At 37.4% G+C, this 19,411-nt stretch overlaps 1 protein-coding gene across 10 annotated transcripts in view; it reads right to left on the bottom strand.

Moving 5' to 3' along the window:
- Positions 1–19,411, bottom strand: part of Klf12 (KLF transcription factor 12) — a 438,833-nt gene that overhangs the window by 30,280 nt on the left and 389,142 nt on the right. For all 10 annotated transcript variants that reach the window (XM_058580971.1, XM_058580972.1, XM_046449453.2 and 7 more), the window contains one exon: positions 9,180–9,337. In XM_058580971.1, the coding sequence (XP_058436954.1) occupies positions 9,180–9,337 (158 nt within the window). The remainder of the gene's footprint in view (positions 1–9,179; positions 9,338–19,411) is intronic.

Here is a 19,411-nt window from a genome sequence, read left to right as displayed (position 1 = left end):
ATAAATAAAAATAGACAGAAAGACTGTTGGCATATATAGGTCTAGTCTTTAAGCAAATATTTTATTTTAAACCCTTAAAATAAGTAACCGGGTGGGGACATGGGGATATACTCAATGGCAGGTATTTGCTGAGCATGCAAGAGGCCCTGGGTTCAAACCCCAACACCACAAAAAGATACATAAATGAAATTAGTAACTGAATATGTGACTGTACCCTGTATTCTGTTGCTCAAATGAACATTAGTTACTGTGATCTTTAAAGTAACAGGTGTATTTTGTAATTCTTTTTATTCTTAGTTATGAATCTTTTAATTAAATTAATGAGCATTAGGAATCTTTTTATATATTCTTCAATGGTAAATATATATTCTACCAAAATATAGCTCCTTATCATATTTAATAATTCCATCAAAGCCATCAATTTTATATTAGTAGCAATTAATCTTGCCACTCAGGATAAAATGACCAACAATTAAAACCTAGTTATTCTCAGGCAGAACACAAGGATGTACTATGGCTGGAGAGAGTGTTAGCCAACACTTTCTTTTTCACATAGTTTTGATGGAGATTATTTTATATATTAATAAAGCCAAAAGCAAAGGAAGCTCCATAAAGATCTCAGGGTGGTTTTAACCTTTCACTGTCACAGATGATCTATGTGCTAACAGAAACAGAACTCCAAAACAAAACTTATTTAGTCCCATATTCATTTAACAGATATTAGTAGGCTGTTTTAGAAGTCTTTTCCTAAGTATATGAACAAAACTCCACTTTTTAAATCAAACAAGATTAAAACTTTTATAACAAAACTGAGTCAGATATGTATAGCCAAGTCACCTGCACTCAGATCACTACACACCTTAGGTCCAACATGTTTCTAAACAGTAACTCTCTGAGAGGTTAAAATAACTCCCTCCCCAATAATGAACTTAAGTACAATACTTGCAAAACTTTCATAGCATGTTGTTACCAACCTAGACTAAAAACAGGTATTTGGGTCAGCACTACGAGGTCTGCATATGTAGAAGATGCTCACTGGTTCCCTCCAGGCAGGACCAAAGACCTCTTCAGTGCTGCTGTGATCAAGTTCAACTTGCAGAGATAAAGCTCACTCCTGCCTTTCCCATCATGCTTTCTATGGTGGATAGTTCGGATGTGGTTGTCTGCCCCATCAGATTCAGGACACCTTGCTCTCTGCATTTTTACATCACATCCATTAGTATGCAAAGAGCCACGTGCTGAGCCAGTGCTCAAGAGCCTGCCTATTTAATTTTATTTAATGATTAATCCTTCTGGTCCATGTCCTCTCACTAGCTTTCTAACAAGCAAAATTTCAGTAGACTTGGGGAGAAAGGCCAGTTCACACTAGTGAAAAACCCTGAACAACTGAACTCTTTCTGCCTGTCTTCAACGTACCTGAATGGCCTATGCTAAATAAGTGGGTATGTACTGCTAGGTGTACATGAAGAGGAATGCACCCCCGGTGAAGAGGGGAGCCTGGAGGTTATGAGAAAATTTGTCTGGGTCTGGGTGTAATGACAAGTGAACAAGTCCCAGAGAAACTGGAGCCTCAGTCCCAGTCCCCTGCTTTTTCATACTTGGCCGTGGACATGGGTTCCAATCTCCCTGCCCCCACTTCTTTCCATACAGTGAAAACATGTCAAGCACTTGCAGAGCTGGGCACAATGCTTGGACCTGGCCAGTCCTCAGGAAATTCCAGCCCCCTCTGCTCATGACCTCCATGTCTGTTAATAGCATTCCTTTCTCCTATCCACATACCCTGGACATTCTCAGAGGCATTTTCTCCCCTACCCCATGTCCAATCAGCTGCCGTGTCTTGTTCCTACTGCTTCAACATTTCCCACATACTTTCTCTTCTGCCATCAAAGCACTGCAACAGAGTCTGAAAGGATGGAAAGTCTGCCTGCCTAGGGAAGGAGCATGGTCAGAGAGCTGAAAAGACAAGAAGACACTGAGGCAGCTTGGAAGACAAGACGGGAGTTCACCAACTGGAGAGTAGGAAGAAAGGAGGCCTCTAGGCAGGTTGGGGGAAGAACATAAGCATGAGCTCCACAGAGCAGGGCGCGCCTGGAGATCCATTCACAGGCACAGCTGAGGGGTCGGGAGCTTGTAGCATTGCACACTTGCCCTTTGTTATGACTATTCCTGTGTCTTATCCAGCACACTTACGGACAGGTTTACTGGGGATGGGGGTTATGCTTTTTGGGAAAAAAAATTATGGTGACAGAAAATGCTCAATAGATAGCTGTTCAGTTAAATCTGTCTATGAATGGGCTCTATCAAATGAAAGACTATAATGTTTTACTAAGTAGTTAAAATATACTCCTTGCCGAGTGTGGTGGCACATGCCTATAATCTCAGCGGCTCAGGAAGCTGAGGCAGAAGGATCCCAAGTTCACAGCCAGCCTCAGCAACTTAGTGAGGCCCTATGTAATTTAGCAAGACCTTGTCTCTAAATAAAAATATAAAAAAGGGGCTAAGGATGTGACTCAGTGGCTAAGCACTCCTGAGTTCATTCCCCGATACCTAAATAAATAAATAAATAAGATATATTCTTTAAAGGATTATTTATTATAATGGTAACAAAATGGGCTTATTAGACAATTAGCTTTAGTCCAAAACACCTATATTATAAAAATTTTAAATTTAGCTACATCCAAAGTAAAAAGATTATATAATCATAGCTCATATAATATATACTAAATTATCCAGAACTTTTTTTTTTGCTTTAAACCTACTGTTCACAGTAATAACATACCTATAGCTACATCCTTACACAGATAATTTCAGTTCAACAAATAATTATTGCATCCTTATGATGTGTGGGTACTATACTTGTGGGATTTTTAAAACTGATGTCTCAGGTAACAATTATGTAATGACTTGGTAGCTTTATGTTCAAAGTTAAAAGAGAAGCTCTGAGATTCTCACAAGTTAGGTAGTTTCTCAACGTTTAGCAAATGGGTAGAGGCTAAAGACAGATTCAAGCTTTTGTTTCCTAACTTGAAATGTTGGATATTTTTATTCTAGCTTCTTATTTCTCAGCAATTATTCATTACCAAGCCTAATTTGCCCCCCCAAAGGTCATGTTGAAATTTAACCCCATTGTAAGAGACGGGGTGGGTGCAGGTGGGATTATTTGGAGGTGATTAGGGCTCTGCTCTCAGGAATGGGTTAATCAATTTGTGCGATTCATGAATTAATGGGTTAATGTCTTATCTCTAAAGATTGTCTGCTATAAAAGCCAGTTTCGCTGGGTCTCCCACGCACTTCCTGGCTCATGCTCTGCACCAGCCATCTCAGGACTCTGCCATCAGGAAGACAGATCATCACTACATGTGGCCCTCCAAACTTGGACCAAAACCATGAGCCTAAACAAACCTCTTTTCTTTATAACTTACCCAGCCTGTGGTATTGTTATCAGCAACATAAAATGGACTGAGATAACCATCTCTCTTGTACTTGTGGACTGCTTAATCAGGACTTACAAACAGCTTCCTGGGAGAGGATTTTTCCTTGAAAAATATCAATTTGCTCTTAAACGATGCATTATCGTGCATCACTGAGCCCTGTATTTTATCTAACAACAAATCTAGATGGAGAGGTCAGAAGTGCAGTTTTATGCGGAATAAGCTATTTAATGATGCAGATGCAAAATCATGAGCAGTAGCAGCCCACTTATCTGCAGGTAAGATCTAACAACCACAAGCACCTGTGTACCAAGGCCACTAGGATGCACAGCTGTCACAAAACTCATGATTTTCTTTGTAGGAATCTCCTCAAACCACTTCAGAATCTCATCCAGAAAAAAAGATGTCAAAAAATGTATGAATAGCAGTAAAAACTGATGGGGAAAAAGTACAGAATGTGTAGGTATTTACGATCAGTGTGTGTGGAACAGGGTGTGCATCTGCGTAAGTGCATTTCAAATATACAATCAAATGCAATTAACATGTATTAAATAAGTTAATAAGGCATCTGATATTAATGACCAAGGCTTCATAATCAAGGGAAAATTATTAAATAATTTATAGTTTCCTTCATTTGTAAAGGTAGGAAAGAACAAATTTCAGAAATTGTTAAATCAGAATTGGTTAATATTTTAAGCATTCCTATGAGTAAACTTCCTTTATGTACAAAATTCTGATATGAATTAATTTTTAATAAAACCAGACACATAAGAGATGTGACTGCTTAAGTTCACTAATGTTTAAGATTTAGATGTGTGCAGTTTTCAAATGAATTAAAATTAGTATTAACAAGATTGACTATTGAATCTCATAGATTTATTAGGGGGCAGGAGATAGATTTGTAATATAAAATATTTCCAGATTCATTTGAAATGGAAATGTTGCTCTTAACTTTTTTGGAAGAAAATTTGCTTTTAAGTTAAATTTTGCCCTTTTTTGTTAGTCATTAAATTCAATATTCTGCAGAACACTGACAGTCACGTTTCATTTTAATGCCATGTCATACATACCACCAGAGAGTTCTAGTTTCTGCTTTTCAGAGCCTCTTCTAGAGCAGACCCAACATTCGGGTCTAGGGCTCCATCTAGTGGCTGAAGCATAACCGACGTGTGAGTATTGTAGTGTATTTTAAAATTCAGGGCACTTATTTTTCAGAAAATAGTGAGAATTCTATTTTCTTTTAATTATTAGAAATACCTAAATTGTCCTCTAAAATGCAAATACACATCATTTAATATGCTACACAATTCTTTTTTCTTTTTTTTTGGTTATAGGTGGAAACAATATATTTTATATTTATGTGGTGCTGAGGATCGAACCCAGTTTAAAATAAGGAAAACCCATAGGACATAGTAATGGATAGCATAGCTTTAAACACCTTTTGATTTAAATAAACTACACATTCACTTAAGCGTAGCATACACTATGTTGTGTAGAAGACAGTATATGAACAATGAACCTGCTGACATTAATGTGATATGACTGATGAATTTCTAACATGCCTTAAACAATTTAGCATTCGCAGGTGTTAGTACATTAAAGGCATTTCAAACTCCTTGGTCACATCTTTATGTTATTATCTAAACTGCACATTAACAAAATATATTTGATTATTCTTATATTTAAATAGGCTCTCCTTGGCATTTCCTTTTCCCCCCTAAATTTCCTTGCTAATACCTAGAAAATGGTTCCTCTTTAACATTTATACCAATTAAATTCCTAAGACCAAAATAAACAGATAACAGACCAGGTCCTCTTAAAGCACAGTGGGATCAAGTGTTAGAGGCAAAAATTAATGAGACTGCCTCAGAGAAAGTTTCCCATTGCCATTTGCTCCTCTCCGATAGCGTGCATGGCTTTCGAAAATCATCTGGTATAATCCCAAACTCCACGTGAATTATTATTGGTCATACACAAGTAACTTACTCAATCCGCCTGAAGCAAAGGTAAGGCTGAGAAGATGTGCATTAAAGGCATGCAATCCAACCTGAATTTCTGTAGAACCAGTGTTGACTACATTTTGAACGCTAAGTTACGAAATCATGCATACAATTATAAATTAGAAGCCAGCACATGCTCACTTTGAACCAGTTACAGCAAATTAACAAAATTTCATTCTTTCTATTTAAAAATGTTACTAGACTGATAGTTCAGGAGACCACACCTGCATAGAATACAGTTGTTCCTTAGAATCTGAGGGGGACTGGTTTTCTGGAATCCCTGACCCCAAGTACATATCAAAGCTCACAGATGCTCAAGGTCCGTATACAAGATGTTGTCATATTTACATATAACGTACACACATCTTACTGTATAATTTAAATCATCTCTAGATTACATGTAAAACCTAACAAGGTGTAAATGCTACATTAATAGATGTTATATTGTATGTCTTAGGGAACAATGACAAGGAAAGAAGACTGTATATGTTCAAACAGATGGGACTTTTATTACCAAATATCTTTGTTCCAATGTTAGTTGAATCTGCAGAGGTGGAAGCCTCAGATCCAAAGGGCTGACTATAACTTATCTCTCTGTTAAATAGATAAGTGGATTTGGTACATCTCGGTTTTGGTCAGGAACTTCACAAGGACATTTTGATGTAGCTGTGAGATAGAGAAATGTGGGCTGGAAATAGGATAATTAGCTGTCAGTTAAAGGATTTAGACACACCTGGATAGGGTCTCTAGGATCATGTCTCAGGGCTTTTCCTTGAACCTGTCCTATTCAATACATCCATCCTTTAACTTGCAAAGATGGAGAAACTGAAGGACAGTGCAGAAGTACTAAAAGCAAAAAAGGGAGGGAGAGGTTTCGAATTATTTCAATTTATCAGAATAAAGTGACCAACTCAGTATAATGGGTATAGAATAATTATTTCCCAGAATGGAAAAGGTGCTTGTCACCCTCACAACGAGTCTGTTCCGTATCTCTAGCTGGTGCTAATCACTTTGAAAGATACGGAACACACTGCTCCAAGAGAACCCATCATTGGAGGGTAAGCTCCAACTATAGTACAACAGTGCCTGTTTAGGTCTCAAAGAAATCATTTATAGGTACAAGGGATAAACTAGACCTAGTTGGCAGCAGTAGTTGATTTGGGTCGCTTACAGGCAGTGTCTACTGCTTAAAGACTTCACCTTACTTTTGAATATATTAAGAGAAAATCCATAAACAGGATCAGTTTCCTCAATGTGTGGTATGAAAACTTTCAGAGACACAGTGGTAAAGTCAGAGTACAGCTTGAAAAGCATGGCTGAGAGAACTGGGGGTGGGGGTGGGGGTGGCTTGGGGAAATGGAGATGGCAGTGGTCCACTGCAGTGTTCATGAAAGCCAGGGCCAGCAAGCTGGGTTACAGTGCGATCATCCGAGGCATCCCATCCCCACAGAAGGTTCTGAGACCCAAATAGTGCTATGTGAGATAGTTCCATGCTCTCAGAGACGGAGACTCTACCCTTAAATGTCACCCAACTTGTCCTGCAGACTAAGTTGTCACTTGAAGTATATGATGGGAGGTGGAAAAATAAGTAGTGAGAAAAAATGCTTAAGCGAGAGCTACACTTGTGCAAAAGAGATCCAAGCAGCTGGAACACCAGGTTGCTGTGAGGATCAAATAAGAGAAAATACATGTCAGTGTTCAGAAAACCGCCTGGCAGCGACGGGCTCTGTCTGAGAGATGACAGGCAAGGGATTCCCCTAATTAGGAAACACGCTGGACTGTGACATACGAAGTCCATCGTGACTCTCCACATCTATGACTTCATCCCATTAATAAGCCAAGCTAGTTAACTCAAGTTCAGCATTCAAGGTTGATGTTGCTTTGAAGTATGGTGCATATATGATGTGTCCTCTACTCTTAACAGTATATTTTAAAACCTGTAAGATGTACTCCTATAATGCCACAGAGTTAAATCATTTAATAGTACAGATTAGAAATCTTCCTCTTTCACCATTCATCACTTTGGATAAAGTGGAACAGAGGTGTCTGTGTGAAGATGAAGTTCATATATATTCCAGAAAGCACACGGAGAATAACTCAAAGTATATGATGATTCACTGAGAACAGAACATAAAAAAACAAAACAAAACAAAACACAGAAATGACCCCATAAAAAGTGAGTAGTGTGGCCTGATCACCCTTTCTGCTCCGATGTGTGTTCACCATTTACTGATGGGAGAGAATCAGCTTATTTGACTTCAAAGTCTTTAAATTCATTCTTTGCCTTCATGATAAAGAAATTGATTTAAAAATAGTACCGAAGAAACACATGAAAGACTCTCCTGGGGAAACCCAGAATCAACAGGAGAGGGAAGAATCTAGAAGGAAGTAGAAGCCGAAAAGGCTCGGGAAGCAAAGAGGAAATGTGGGAAGAGGCAATTTGAGCAATGTGCTCTGTTAGCTGTCATTGAGAAATGTCAAAAGTATGTAAAGTGTTAGTTGAACAGAAGGAAACTCCAGATTCTTTGATGCTCTCTGGACTTCGGGCAGCCTCCTGTGCCATAACTTCACTGCAGACAATGGTGCCCAGCTCAAGGTTTGGAGTGATGACCCTTCAGTGCAGCTCTGGAAGGACAGAGCTAAGTCAAGGCCAATAAGGCCCATTTACAGTATTTTGCTACCTGTGCTGGGGAATGATTGACATCACATGGTTACTTTACTGTTTGAGATGAGAACTATTTACACAGCCACACGGGAATCTGTCGCACTTCAAGTTTCCAGTTAGAGGCAGATGCTGAGGTCTGATTGCTGATGAGGACAGGAACTGGACTGGGCCTGCTTGTTTATTAAAAAAGTGTATGCATGCATTTCCCTGTTCCTTCTGCTCCTTTAAGCATCACACACTCCAGTCACCACTTTTCCTTGGACGGATGGTGTGTCTGCAGGCCTTCCTCTAGTCTCTTGCCAGTGCCCCCACCCACCCACTGGGGAATCCTGGGGGACCCACAAGCCCAGGAAGCCAGAGGATGCTGGCTGAGGGGTACCCAAGGCAGAACATGGGTTGGTAGGGGTCTAAGTGAAGACTCATCAGCTCATTTCCTTGTCAGGTGGGTGGGTGAGCAAGAGGAGGATGGGCAAAGTCTGTCAATCACTTGTGATCTCAATTTATTCTCTATAATCTGTGAATACTAAAAATCTTCTCCTGAAATAAAAAGATACCAGTGAGAATCAAATAGAATTATGTGGACATGTTTTTAAAACTCCCCATAGACCTTTGTCTATTACATTCTCATTTTTCATTTTGTTTGCTATTTGAAGGAAAAGGATTTAAAAAAAAAAGTAGGAAAACACGATCAAAGGGTGGAGGTGGGTAAGAGGCCAGCTTGAAAAGACAATAATTTTGCTCAGCTTGTTGTTTGATGTGCCACAGGGACATTGTTAAACCTGATAAACTACATGCTGATTAAGTGGTGGTGTTGCTTATAAGAAAGATGGCTAGATTACTATGTTCACACCATTTTAAAAGCCCTTGAGAAATGGAAGAAATCTCTCATTGGTTTCTAAAATGTACTGAGCCTGACACTTTTTTTTTTTTTTTAATTATGACAGAGAGATTGCATTCTGGCCAGAAGAAATGAAGTAAATTCAAGGTGTTACATATAAGGGGCAAGTACAAAATGCCATGGCAGCACACTGTGCCCTGTCGTGGAGCAATTGGTCCTCACAAGGGAAGCCCTGGGCGCTGTACCTGTATGTGTCCTCCGGTGAGCCTTCAGGTGAGAACTTTTTGTGTACACTTTGTTGCATCCCTCAAAATCACATCTGTGGATACGTCGTTTCCTGGAGTCTGGGGATTCGGACCGTCTCTGGCGTCTTGTGCTCTCAATACTAAATGGTGAAATTGAACTGGAAAAAGAAAAAGGGGTGTTACATGGTGAGAAGCACTGCACTCCGTCTTGGGTCTGGTGGCCTGAGAACTGGTCTCAGACTCCACAGCCTCACAGGCTCCCTGCCACCACTGTCTTGGATGTGTCTTGTGTCTTGTTTTCTAATCCCCAAAGGCAAGCACTGGAGCTGATTTCTGGCAGAACACTCCCAGGAAGAGAAAGACACACTTAAAACAATACCAACAACAAACTAAAACCTAGTGAAGCATTGGGAGGAGAGTAATCTCCTCTTATCAGAAGGAACCATCTGGTGGTGGTAGATTAACACTCACAGCTCTGAACTTCTGAATACCCTTTCTAAGGAATATTTTAGGAAGCCCTGCTATAGACAATTGACAAGATGAATGCATTTAATAAGTAACAGCAGGTCTGAGCTGCGTGTGACCACATATAATACCATGTAAAATCACAATGCACCTTTCAAAACAAGTGAGGTCAGGCTGAAAGAAATGACATCAGTACACCAATAACGTGACTCATGACAAGCTATTTCTGAGCAGTAAAGTGCACTGCCATTTAACTTTTCTAGTTGGTGCTTTTGCATGGTGAGGAATAAAGTGCACTGTATGTATTTAAAGATTAGCTGTACTACTATTACGAACAAAAAGTTTTAACTATGAAGTTTGGCCCTGACTTGCGTGTTGTTTAATCTTTATGCCCCACTAGAAAAACAGGATTAGTTTGTAATGTCAGATAATTGATTAACATGTACCTTTTTAAAACCTTAATCTCTTTTGATGGAGAGAGAAATAAAGAATATGACTCATCTTTTTCAGTTACCCGTGAAGTGCCTTTAAATTACAGTGAAATATGATAAAAAAGCAATCACCCATAATTCTGCCATAACAATTTACCACGATTAATATTCTGACATATTTTCTTTCAGCTTTCCCATGTTTTGATGCTTTGAAAAATTAGTATTAAAAAAATCACAAATGAAGAGCTCTCTCCCTTGTCTTTCACCATCCCTGATCCTTTCTTCTTCTCCCAGGGAAAAGCTCTATCATCAGTTTTCTTTACATCTTTCCAATTCTTTTAAATGATGTTGCCTATCTACATCTGCATTCATAGAAATTCATAATATTGCTGTGGTTTTGTAAGAGTCACATAAATGTCATGCTGTTCACATCATTCTGCTACTTTTTTCTGTTCTTGCCCTGTTTTTCAATCAATATTAAACATCTGAGATTTATACAGGTAGGTACAAAGGCTGTAGTTCATTTATCAGAAGTGCTATCGACTACAACTTATTGAATCTCCTTTTCAAAAAATATTTTAACTTAAAGTTCTGAAATTAGAATGTTCCTTGGAACTGATGGCTTGTTAAGGTTTAACGGGTATAATTTTTCTTTATTAATGGTACATAAAGTAATTGTTTTTTTCGATAGATGATATTTCAACTTAGGTCAAAAGTTGCAAAACTTTTTCTTTTATAAAGAGCTAAATAGTAAATAAATACTTTATTTCAACTTTAAGAACCAAAAGGTCTTACGCTGTAACTAATCATCTTTGAAACTGTATCATGAAAGCAGCTATAGACACTGTAAACAAAGAAACATGGTTCCAATAAAACTTTATGTACAAAAACAATGGGCTGTATTTGGGTCCTAATTTGCTAACTACTGACTTTATGACATATGGTAGCAGTCCAATTAAAAACTCATCCCAGAGTTAACATATCCAATTTTCTGACTGATGGCCACGTAGACTGTTTCTAACATCATCCTGTTACACTGCTCTGGTACCTTTTTTTTTTTTTAATGTCTCCTATACACGTGCCTTTTATATTTTCCATGTAGATTTTCCCTTCTGCAAATAAAAACTGAGGCCACCAAAGTTTTGTATTTGGAACTTCAAATACAAATGATGTTCTACCTGGGCCTCAAACAGTTCTGGAGAGACATTTGTCTCTACTTTACCTTTCAGAACTACTTACTTGATCTCTTTGTGGAAAAGTGATAAGGTAAGTGGGAATGAGGAAAAAGGGAACCAAAGGTGAAGTCAAAGACCTTGAAAAACCCAAGAAGATGAGTGGGCAATCCCAACCAGGAAGACTGCTATTGCCCTGAGGTCCACAGTAGAATTCCACAGTTAACAGGGACCACAGGGGTTTGGCTGAGCCAAGTCCAGTGTCATGACAGTCAAGATACTGCTACCAAGTAATTTTGTATCTCTAGAGCCAATGAACGTGGGCATTCAAGAAATGCTTGCTACATAGAATGAATAATTAATACTTATCTGGTTAATGAATCAATACTACTATCCTTTGACGAAAAATAAGTCTGATTAGATAGTGGGCACTATGGGTTGTTTCTACTCTGTGCTTCCTGAGCACTGTGATCTCTCTTTAGAAGGCACCCGAGTGTCTTCTGCAACATGTCTTCTGCGCTTCAAAAACTGAACTTGTTCTACAGAGTGGAAGTGTGCAAGTAACTATTGCATATGCCAGTGTGAGATCCTTCCACTAATCTTCAGTGCCAATCTTGGTATGATCAAAATGGTTGAGGTAAAATAGTTGTCCCTCTGTTCCCAAACTTTGTGCCAAAAATATCTATACAGTTCAGAAGAACATTAACTAGAGGTCCACTCCCCCAAAGACTAGCCCATTTAGAGCAGCAAAGGAGTGCTGGGGGTGGCCTCATGGGCTCCACACTGCAATAATTAGATCTAGAGAGAACAAATGAGTGAATCAGGACTTCAGCTGCACAACAGTCCCGCTTGGAATGGCACGTTAAATTAGAATTAAACCCAGAGAGGCTCGAAAAGTCACATCCAGAAACAGCTCTATTTAAATAGAAGGCGCCGCATGGCTGCGATGGAGGAAATGAGGGTTAACTGTAATCAGCAGGTAATAAGAGACCATTTGTCACGGGTGACCTTAATGTGCTGAGATGCCCTTCACTGAAATTGGAGATCTTATAGGAGTTAAAATAATAATAATAATAAAAAGGATAGGGCATCCTTTCAAGGCAAGGAAGAGGACACACACACATTGAAGATTTAAAAATAAGAGAAGAAAACACAGGAATTGAAGTTGCTTTATCAAAGTCAAACATGATCTCTGCAGAACTCCAGGTAGCACAGCCAAGGACAATGGTGATGGTGGGCATTTGCAGAATGTTAGTATGTTAACAAGTTCTGTTCTAGGAACTTTCAGCTTCAAAGCCACCCCCTAGGCTGAGAGCATCAGCAGTGTGATCTTACAGATGAAGACACAGAGGCAAAGGGAAGGGAAGGGAAAGTTGGTGGCTATGGCAAGATTTGGACCAAGTGGTTGATGCCTGAGCTCAATTTTAACATTATACTGATTCAGATATAGACCTGATAAACCAGCATAGGACAGAATATGGGAAACCAAGAAAATAATTGGTATCACTTAAATTTCTCCTCTAACCCAATTAAATAAGACAACAGCACATACAAAGCATTCTTTAAAGTAGCCTGCTCAGGGCTGGAGTCGTGGGTCAGTGGTAGAGTGCTTGCCTGGTATGTGTGAGGCACTAGGCTTGATCCACAGCACCACATAAAAATAAGTAAGTAAAATAAAGGTATTGTGTCCATTTACAACTAAAAAAAAAAGGTAGCCTGCTTTTTAATAAGAAAGACATTTTTAATTTGAGAAAATTAGGGTAAACTGTTTTATAAACACTATTAGGCGCTCAGTATATTTACTATTATTCTACCTATGAAAAATACTTTCTTACAGCTATTGTAAAGCATATATTTACTCTCAGGAAAGTGTTTTTCTAAAGGTTGAGGCTGGCACCGGCATACCACGGAATTAGTTCCTTCCTGCCATTGCAGTTCACCCACAATTCTACCAAAAAGAATTCTGCACAACAAAAGTGTCTTAAAGAAAGTGGGAATATTGTTTTTAAAAATGTATATTTTCTCCTGTTTTCAAAGTTGATTTAAAAACTCTTTATCACCTGTAGAAATTCTGAATTAGCTTCTGCCATAGAATACATGTAAGTAAAACAACTGCCTTATAAGTAAATCAAATAGTACCTTGGGAATGAACTATCAGGGCCATAGTTAAAAAAGACAGGATAAAACTTACAGTTATCCAGGAATTACATCAATCTCAGAAAAAGGATTCTATTTGCACGGACAAGCAAAGTATCTGCATTAGCTTGCAGGATTTCCCTTAACCAGCAGGTGGCTCTTAGATGCCAGAGTCTTCATAAGCATCCTTTATAGAACAGAATCTGCCCCATCAATCCATGTCCATGTATTTTTCTCTGATATTAATTAGGGAAAGGTGCTATTTAGATATGCCCACTGCCAATTTCCTGGCAGTTGCATCCCAAAGCTGGAAAGATTCACCCACATAATATTCTTTCATTCCTGTCTGTAGTTCCCTATAGAAAACTTCTATTGAACAGACTACAATTCTGAGATTTGTAGTTATCACTCTTTCTAGAAGCTTTAGTTAAGACATTATACCACTTCTTGTTTCTATTTGTACTCAATAAAAATATTTTCATGAAATGTATGAATCAAGAGCAATACATTTTCTAATATATGTTTAAAAGCTCAAAATCAGCCTATATTCAAACTATAGTTTGGTACTTTTTACATATGAACAGAGTATGCCCAAAATGTATTTCTAATTATTGTTTTATTGTAATAAACAAAATCTCCTACTGGTTAAACTATAATGGGTTTACAAATGAGGCTGTTTTGGAGGGAAGAAGGCTGGGGATGAATTCATTATTTTATATATTAAAAAAAGCTGCCATTAAGTATCATTAAATATTTTTCCACATCACCTTCTAAATCATGACAAAAACTCAAAACTATTATAGGCATATATTCTTGTTCTTTTTTTTTGATGCATAATAACTTAGCAAGTAAGATCACAAGCTGTATTAAAGAGGTTTAAAGACAATCACAGTAGAAAAAAATTAATCATTAATAACACTAACTATAATTGATTTTATTACTCCACCAAATGAATTCATAACGTAGGATGAAACACGAGCTATGAAATGAGGGTAAATTTCTTAGGTATGTTGGTCATACCCACCAATGAAAGACACATAATTTGCTTAAATATTTAGAGGAAGTTTCCCACAGAATCTGTTCAGAAAGCACTGGTTAAATTCGGTTTTATGCCAGGAGTTGTAGCTTGGTAGATCATGAGAACTTAATACCAAAAACAAAACAAAACAAAACAAAAACCACCTTTCTAGGTCAGAACAGGATTACAGGTGATTATTTTCATCTGAATGCCTTTCAGATAGGCCTTGTGTGCCCCACGTGGCATGAGCCCCGCCACCCTCTACTGCCTTGAATATATCTATTCTTACCCGTGTGGCTCTTCAGCACACCTAATTTTGAGATTCTTGAAAATCATGCCAAATTAGAAAGATAAATTTTCTTTGTTTTACCAAAGATAGACTTTAACCTATTCAAACGTAAAGCTAGGATCTTAGACATACTTATTACCAACAGATGCTTGAAAGGGTGAAAGGAAAGGAGGGTAAAAAAGAAACCAGGGAGCACTGTCCATCCACTGAGGAACTGAGCATTGGACATCCACCGGAGCCGCCATATAACTCTGCTTCATGGCGGAAGTGGACAGGAAGGGGTTCATTTTTCCCTATCAGAAGGATCTTCCTATCAGGTAGATTCACTAATAAGGTCGTCTTATGGATGTACCCCAGGCACAGACTGTATATAATGAGACTCCGTATTTTAAATATTAAAACACATATAGATGTTCCAAATACACAGTTCCAATGAGATACTGTAATGCAACCATAAAGTAAACTTTTGACATGACCATCAAAACAAGCTTCCATCTATTTTATGCAGATCATTAACCAGATCTATGTTCCACTAGAGATTTGTTTTATTAAAGAGCACTGAAATTATATCCGCTAACTATCTGGTACTTAAGCTTACATAAATTATTGAAAGTTTTTATTGCTCATGTGGGGACATATAAATAACAAGACCAAGAAGAACTCATTGGTAGGGTACCACATGAGATTTTTTTGTGTGATCAGAATAACTGTCTGGGGCCACCAGTAGGTATTTCTCCCACCATAAAGTGGCCATGTATTTGAATTTTAGAGAAAAACAAAAACATTCCCAATTGAGAAAAGAAGAATACTTTACTTGCTTTTTTATTTCTCTTCTGGAAAACATCACTTAATCTTTAAATATGCCACCAAATTAATGTTGGAATAGTAAGGAGATGTATTGGCATAACCCAACTTCATATTTGAAAGAGAGAAGGAAACCGAGGCTTAGAAAACTATATTAAGGGCTGGAGTTGTGGCTCAGTGGTACAGCGCTTATCTTGCATGTGTGAGGAATTGGTTTCGATCCTCAACACCACATTAAGATAAATAAATAAAATAAAGATATTGTGTCCATCTACAACTAAAACAAATATTAAAAATATATTAATTACGGTTCAAGGCTACACAGCTAATAGTAGCAGAGTTGGGAAGTCAGGCTCCAGGCTTCTTGATCCCTAGAACTAAGACTATCCCTCTTTCCAATGAGGCTGTAGAAGGATTTGTGTGGTGATTCTCACTTAGCATGAAGGAAAACTTGCCTGGCAACACTATTTTCATCAGATAGAACCACAAGCCTTGCTCCACTTCGGTTTTTGCTTTGGTTGCTAGGAAACTCAGACACAATCCACTAAGACTCAGTGTGTTTGTTTTCAACTCTTTCAAACTGGAACCCAAACACTACATGATTTTAATGTTATTCACCTATTTTTAAATGTATGTATCCTGAAATCCTTCCTCAGCTATGTGAACTATTAATGAGAAACAAAAATAAAACATAGGACATGTTGTTCTTTAAACCACAGGGAAAAAAAAAACCCATAAAAAGTAGAGAGAACCGTGTGAAACTTGAATCTGAGTTTTAATCTGTAGACTTTTAATTAAAGTTCTGAGACTGATAAGCTCATATTATTATCTTCAAGGAGAAAAGAAAACAAGAATCCTGAGGACATTTAGTCTGGATATATAAACCCAGCTCATAGCTTATTATAATATATTAGCTATGGTACCTAATATAGTTAATCTCTTTGAATTTTAGATACCCATATTTCAACTGTGTATTAAACCTATTCTGTCCTATTAACCAGATGCAGAATACCTATAGAAACTTAATTAGAGCATATCAAACATGAATATATAATATACAACTGTATGACAATATGTTAATATAGTAATATATATAAACTCTATAGATTATGGTTTCTAACCTATATTAATGCATGTGTATCAATTTCCTTAAAATATTCATAGAACTGAAAACTTTGGACTTGATGGCTTGACAGTGACTACTGAATGGAGCTCTCATGAAGATTAACTCAGAGTCATGTAAAGCTGACCCAATGTCCAATATATTCTCTGCTCTTAACACCGTGTTCCTTCTTCCTTTTTTGGTTAACAGTAACTTTATGGAGTTATAACTCATGTGCCATAAAAGTCACTGTTATAAAGTGTGCAATTCAGTAGGGTTCAGCACATTCGCACTACTGTGCAACCATCAGCCTTATCTAGTTTTAAAGCAGTTTCATCACCTCAAAGGAAAACCCTATGCTCTTTAGCAGTAACCCAGGCTCTCCCCTAGTCCTTGGCAGCTACCGATCTGCTTTCTATTTCTATGTATTTGTCTGCCCTGGACATTTAATACAAATACAATAATATGCAGTCAGACATAGTGGCCCGCACCTGTAATCCCAACCATGTGAGAAGCTGAGGCAGGAGGAGTCAAGTTCAAGGATAGCTTGGAAAACTTAGTAAGATCATGTCTCCAAAAAAAAAAAAAAAAAAAAAAGAGCTGGAGATTTGGCTCAGTGGTTGAGCACCCCATGAGTTCATTCCCCAGTACCCCAAACAAGAAATCAACCAAACCACCAAACAAACAAAAAAAACTAAAAACCCAACCCAATAACAATGTTATATATACAGGACCCAAGTCCCTCATCAGATATGTGATTTGCACATATTTTCTGTGTGCAAATCACTTTATTGATCATATCCTTAAAGCAAAGGTGTTTTAAATTTTGATTATGTCCAATTTATTATTTTTCTGTGGCATCTGTATTTCATATTGTATCCAAGCCGGCTCTAACTAATCTAATTTCAAAGATTTACTCCTATGTTTTCTGTTAAGAGTTTTATGAATTTAACCTTCACACTTAGCTCTATATCTCTCTTGAATTGATGTTTGCATATAAGAAAGGAAGGAATCCAATTTTATTCTTTTAGAGGTTCAATTCATGAACATAGGATGTCCTTCCATTGAAATTTTTTTTAAAAATTCACAATGTTTTGTGGTTTTAATTGTTCAAGTCTTAAGCTTCTGTTGTTAAATATACTCCTAGATATTTTTTTCATGCTATTATAAATAGAATTGTGTTCTTAATTTCATTTTCAGATTGTCCACTGGTAGTTTATAGAAATACAAATGATTTCTGTATACTGCTCTTATATTCTACTAACTGGCTTAAATTGTTTATTAGTTCTAATAGTTTTATGGGGAACTCTTGAGGACTTTTTACATAAAAGATCATGTTAACTGCTAATAGGAATAGTTTTACTTCTTTGTTTCCAATCTGCATTTATTTAGTAATTGCCCTGGACATCCTTGTCTTGTTCTTGATACAAAAGCAAAGTAATCCATTTTTCATCATTATGAAAAGTATTCCATTTATCATTCATTAGATAAGAGTCTTTTATCAGGTTGAGGGCATTTCCTTCTATTTCTAGTGTGACAAGTGTTTTCATCATGAAAGAAGTTAGCTTTTATAAAACGCCTTTTTTACATCTATTGAAATAATCATGTGGTTTTTATCATTTATTCTATTAATGTAGTTATTATACCAATTGATTTTCATATTAAACTATCCTCATTCCTGGTTAAAAATCCCTCGTCATGCTCTGTAATCACTTCTATGTTGCTGGATTCAGTTTGCTTGTATTTGGTTGAGGGCTTTTCAGTTTATGTTCAGAAGAGATACCAGTGTGTAGTTTTCTTGTGATGTCTTTCTCTGGCTTGGGTAGCGGGGGGTAAGGTTGGCCTCATAGAATAAGCTGGGAAGGGTTCTGGTCTCCTTTTTGACCTTGAAATCCATGGTACCATGTTTACACCAAGAACTATTACTGTGTTGGTGGTAACCATTTGCTGATATTTATCCTTTCTTCTCAACCTCAGTTTTGCTTTTAGGCTGCGTCCACAAAGTTGCTATTTCTGACATTCCTAGGCTCTTGGCCCTAATCTCATCTAGAACTTCTCATTTCACTACAGTCTTGGGGCCATGCTGTCCACCAATGCACAGACCTGACCCATCCACTATTCACCTAAAATGGATCATGTTTAAGTGTTTGGCAATGTCCACATTATTTACTTTCCTAATATCATTTTTCTCTATAATTGGAAAAACACAGCCCACAGTTCTTGGGATCAGAGTACTGCTAGATATTATAGTTGAATTGTCATTTGTGTACTGTACTGTTTATGGTATCCTCAGTATACACTGTAAAATTCTTAGGCGGTATAATAATGGCTTATATAAACATAAACTTAGAATATTGTCACAAAAACATAAAGATGGGCAGGGTAGGTAGTTATTACTGGCAGTCTTATAGCCAAGAAATAGATGAGAAAAGATAAGCTTGGGATGGTTAGTGCCTGGGAAATCAGTCTCAACAGCTCTAGTTTATACCTTCCTTCCTATATCAACTTATTCCTATGGAAAGATGGAAAATCTTTTATATATTAAGATGACAATAGTAAATCTGCACTGTATTTATATGATTAAATGTTGTAAGTCCTACTGATAATTTTTTACTTGGCTTTTCCCTGGTAAGAAAAATCAGTGAAATAAATTAGTAGTCACGTGTGGAGGAGTTTCCATCTCAGCACTACTGATTCAATAAAATAAAAGCATGATTTCCTGTGAGTTCATAGGAAAGCGAGGTGGCCATGTAAAGGTGAAGAATTCAGTTGTCTATGTACTTCCAATAAGTGAAAAAGGACTCAAACTGTTACC

This window comes from Marmota monax, unplaced genomic scaffold (genome assembly GCF_021218885.2).
Source record: "Marmota monax isolate L192 unplaced genomic scaffold, Marmota_monax_Labrador192_F-V1.1 WCK01_AAM20220418_F8-fsc00137, whole genome shotgun sequence".
Lineage (NCBI taxonomy): Eukaryota > Metazoa > Chordata > Mammalia > Rodentia > Sciuridae > Marmota > Marmota monax.
The sequence above is the reverse complement of the archived record's forward strand: the minus strand, read 5'-3'. Positions and strand labels throughout refer to the sequence as shown.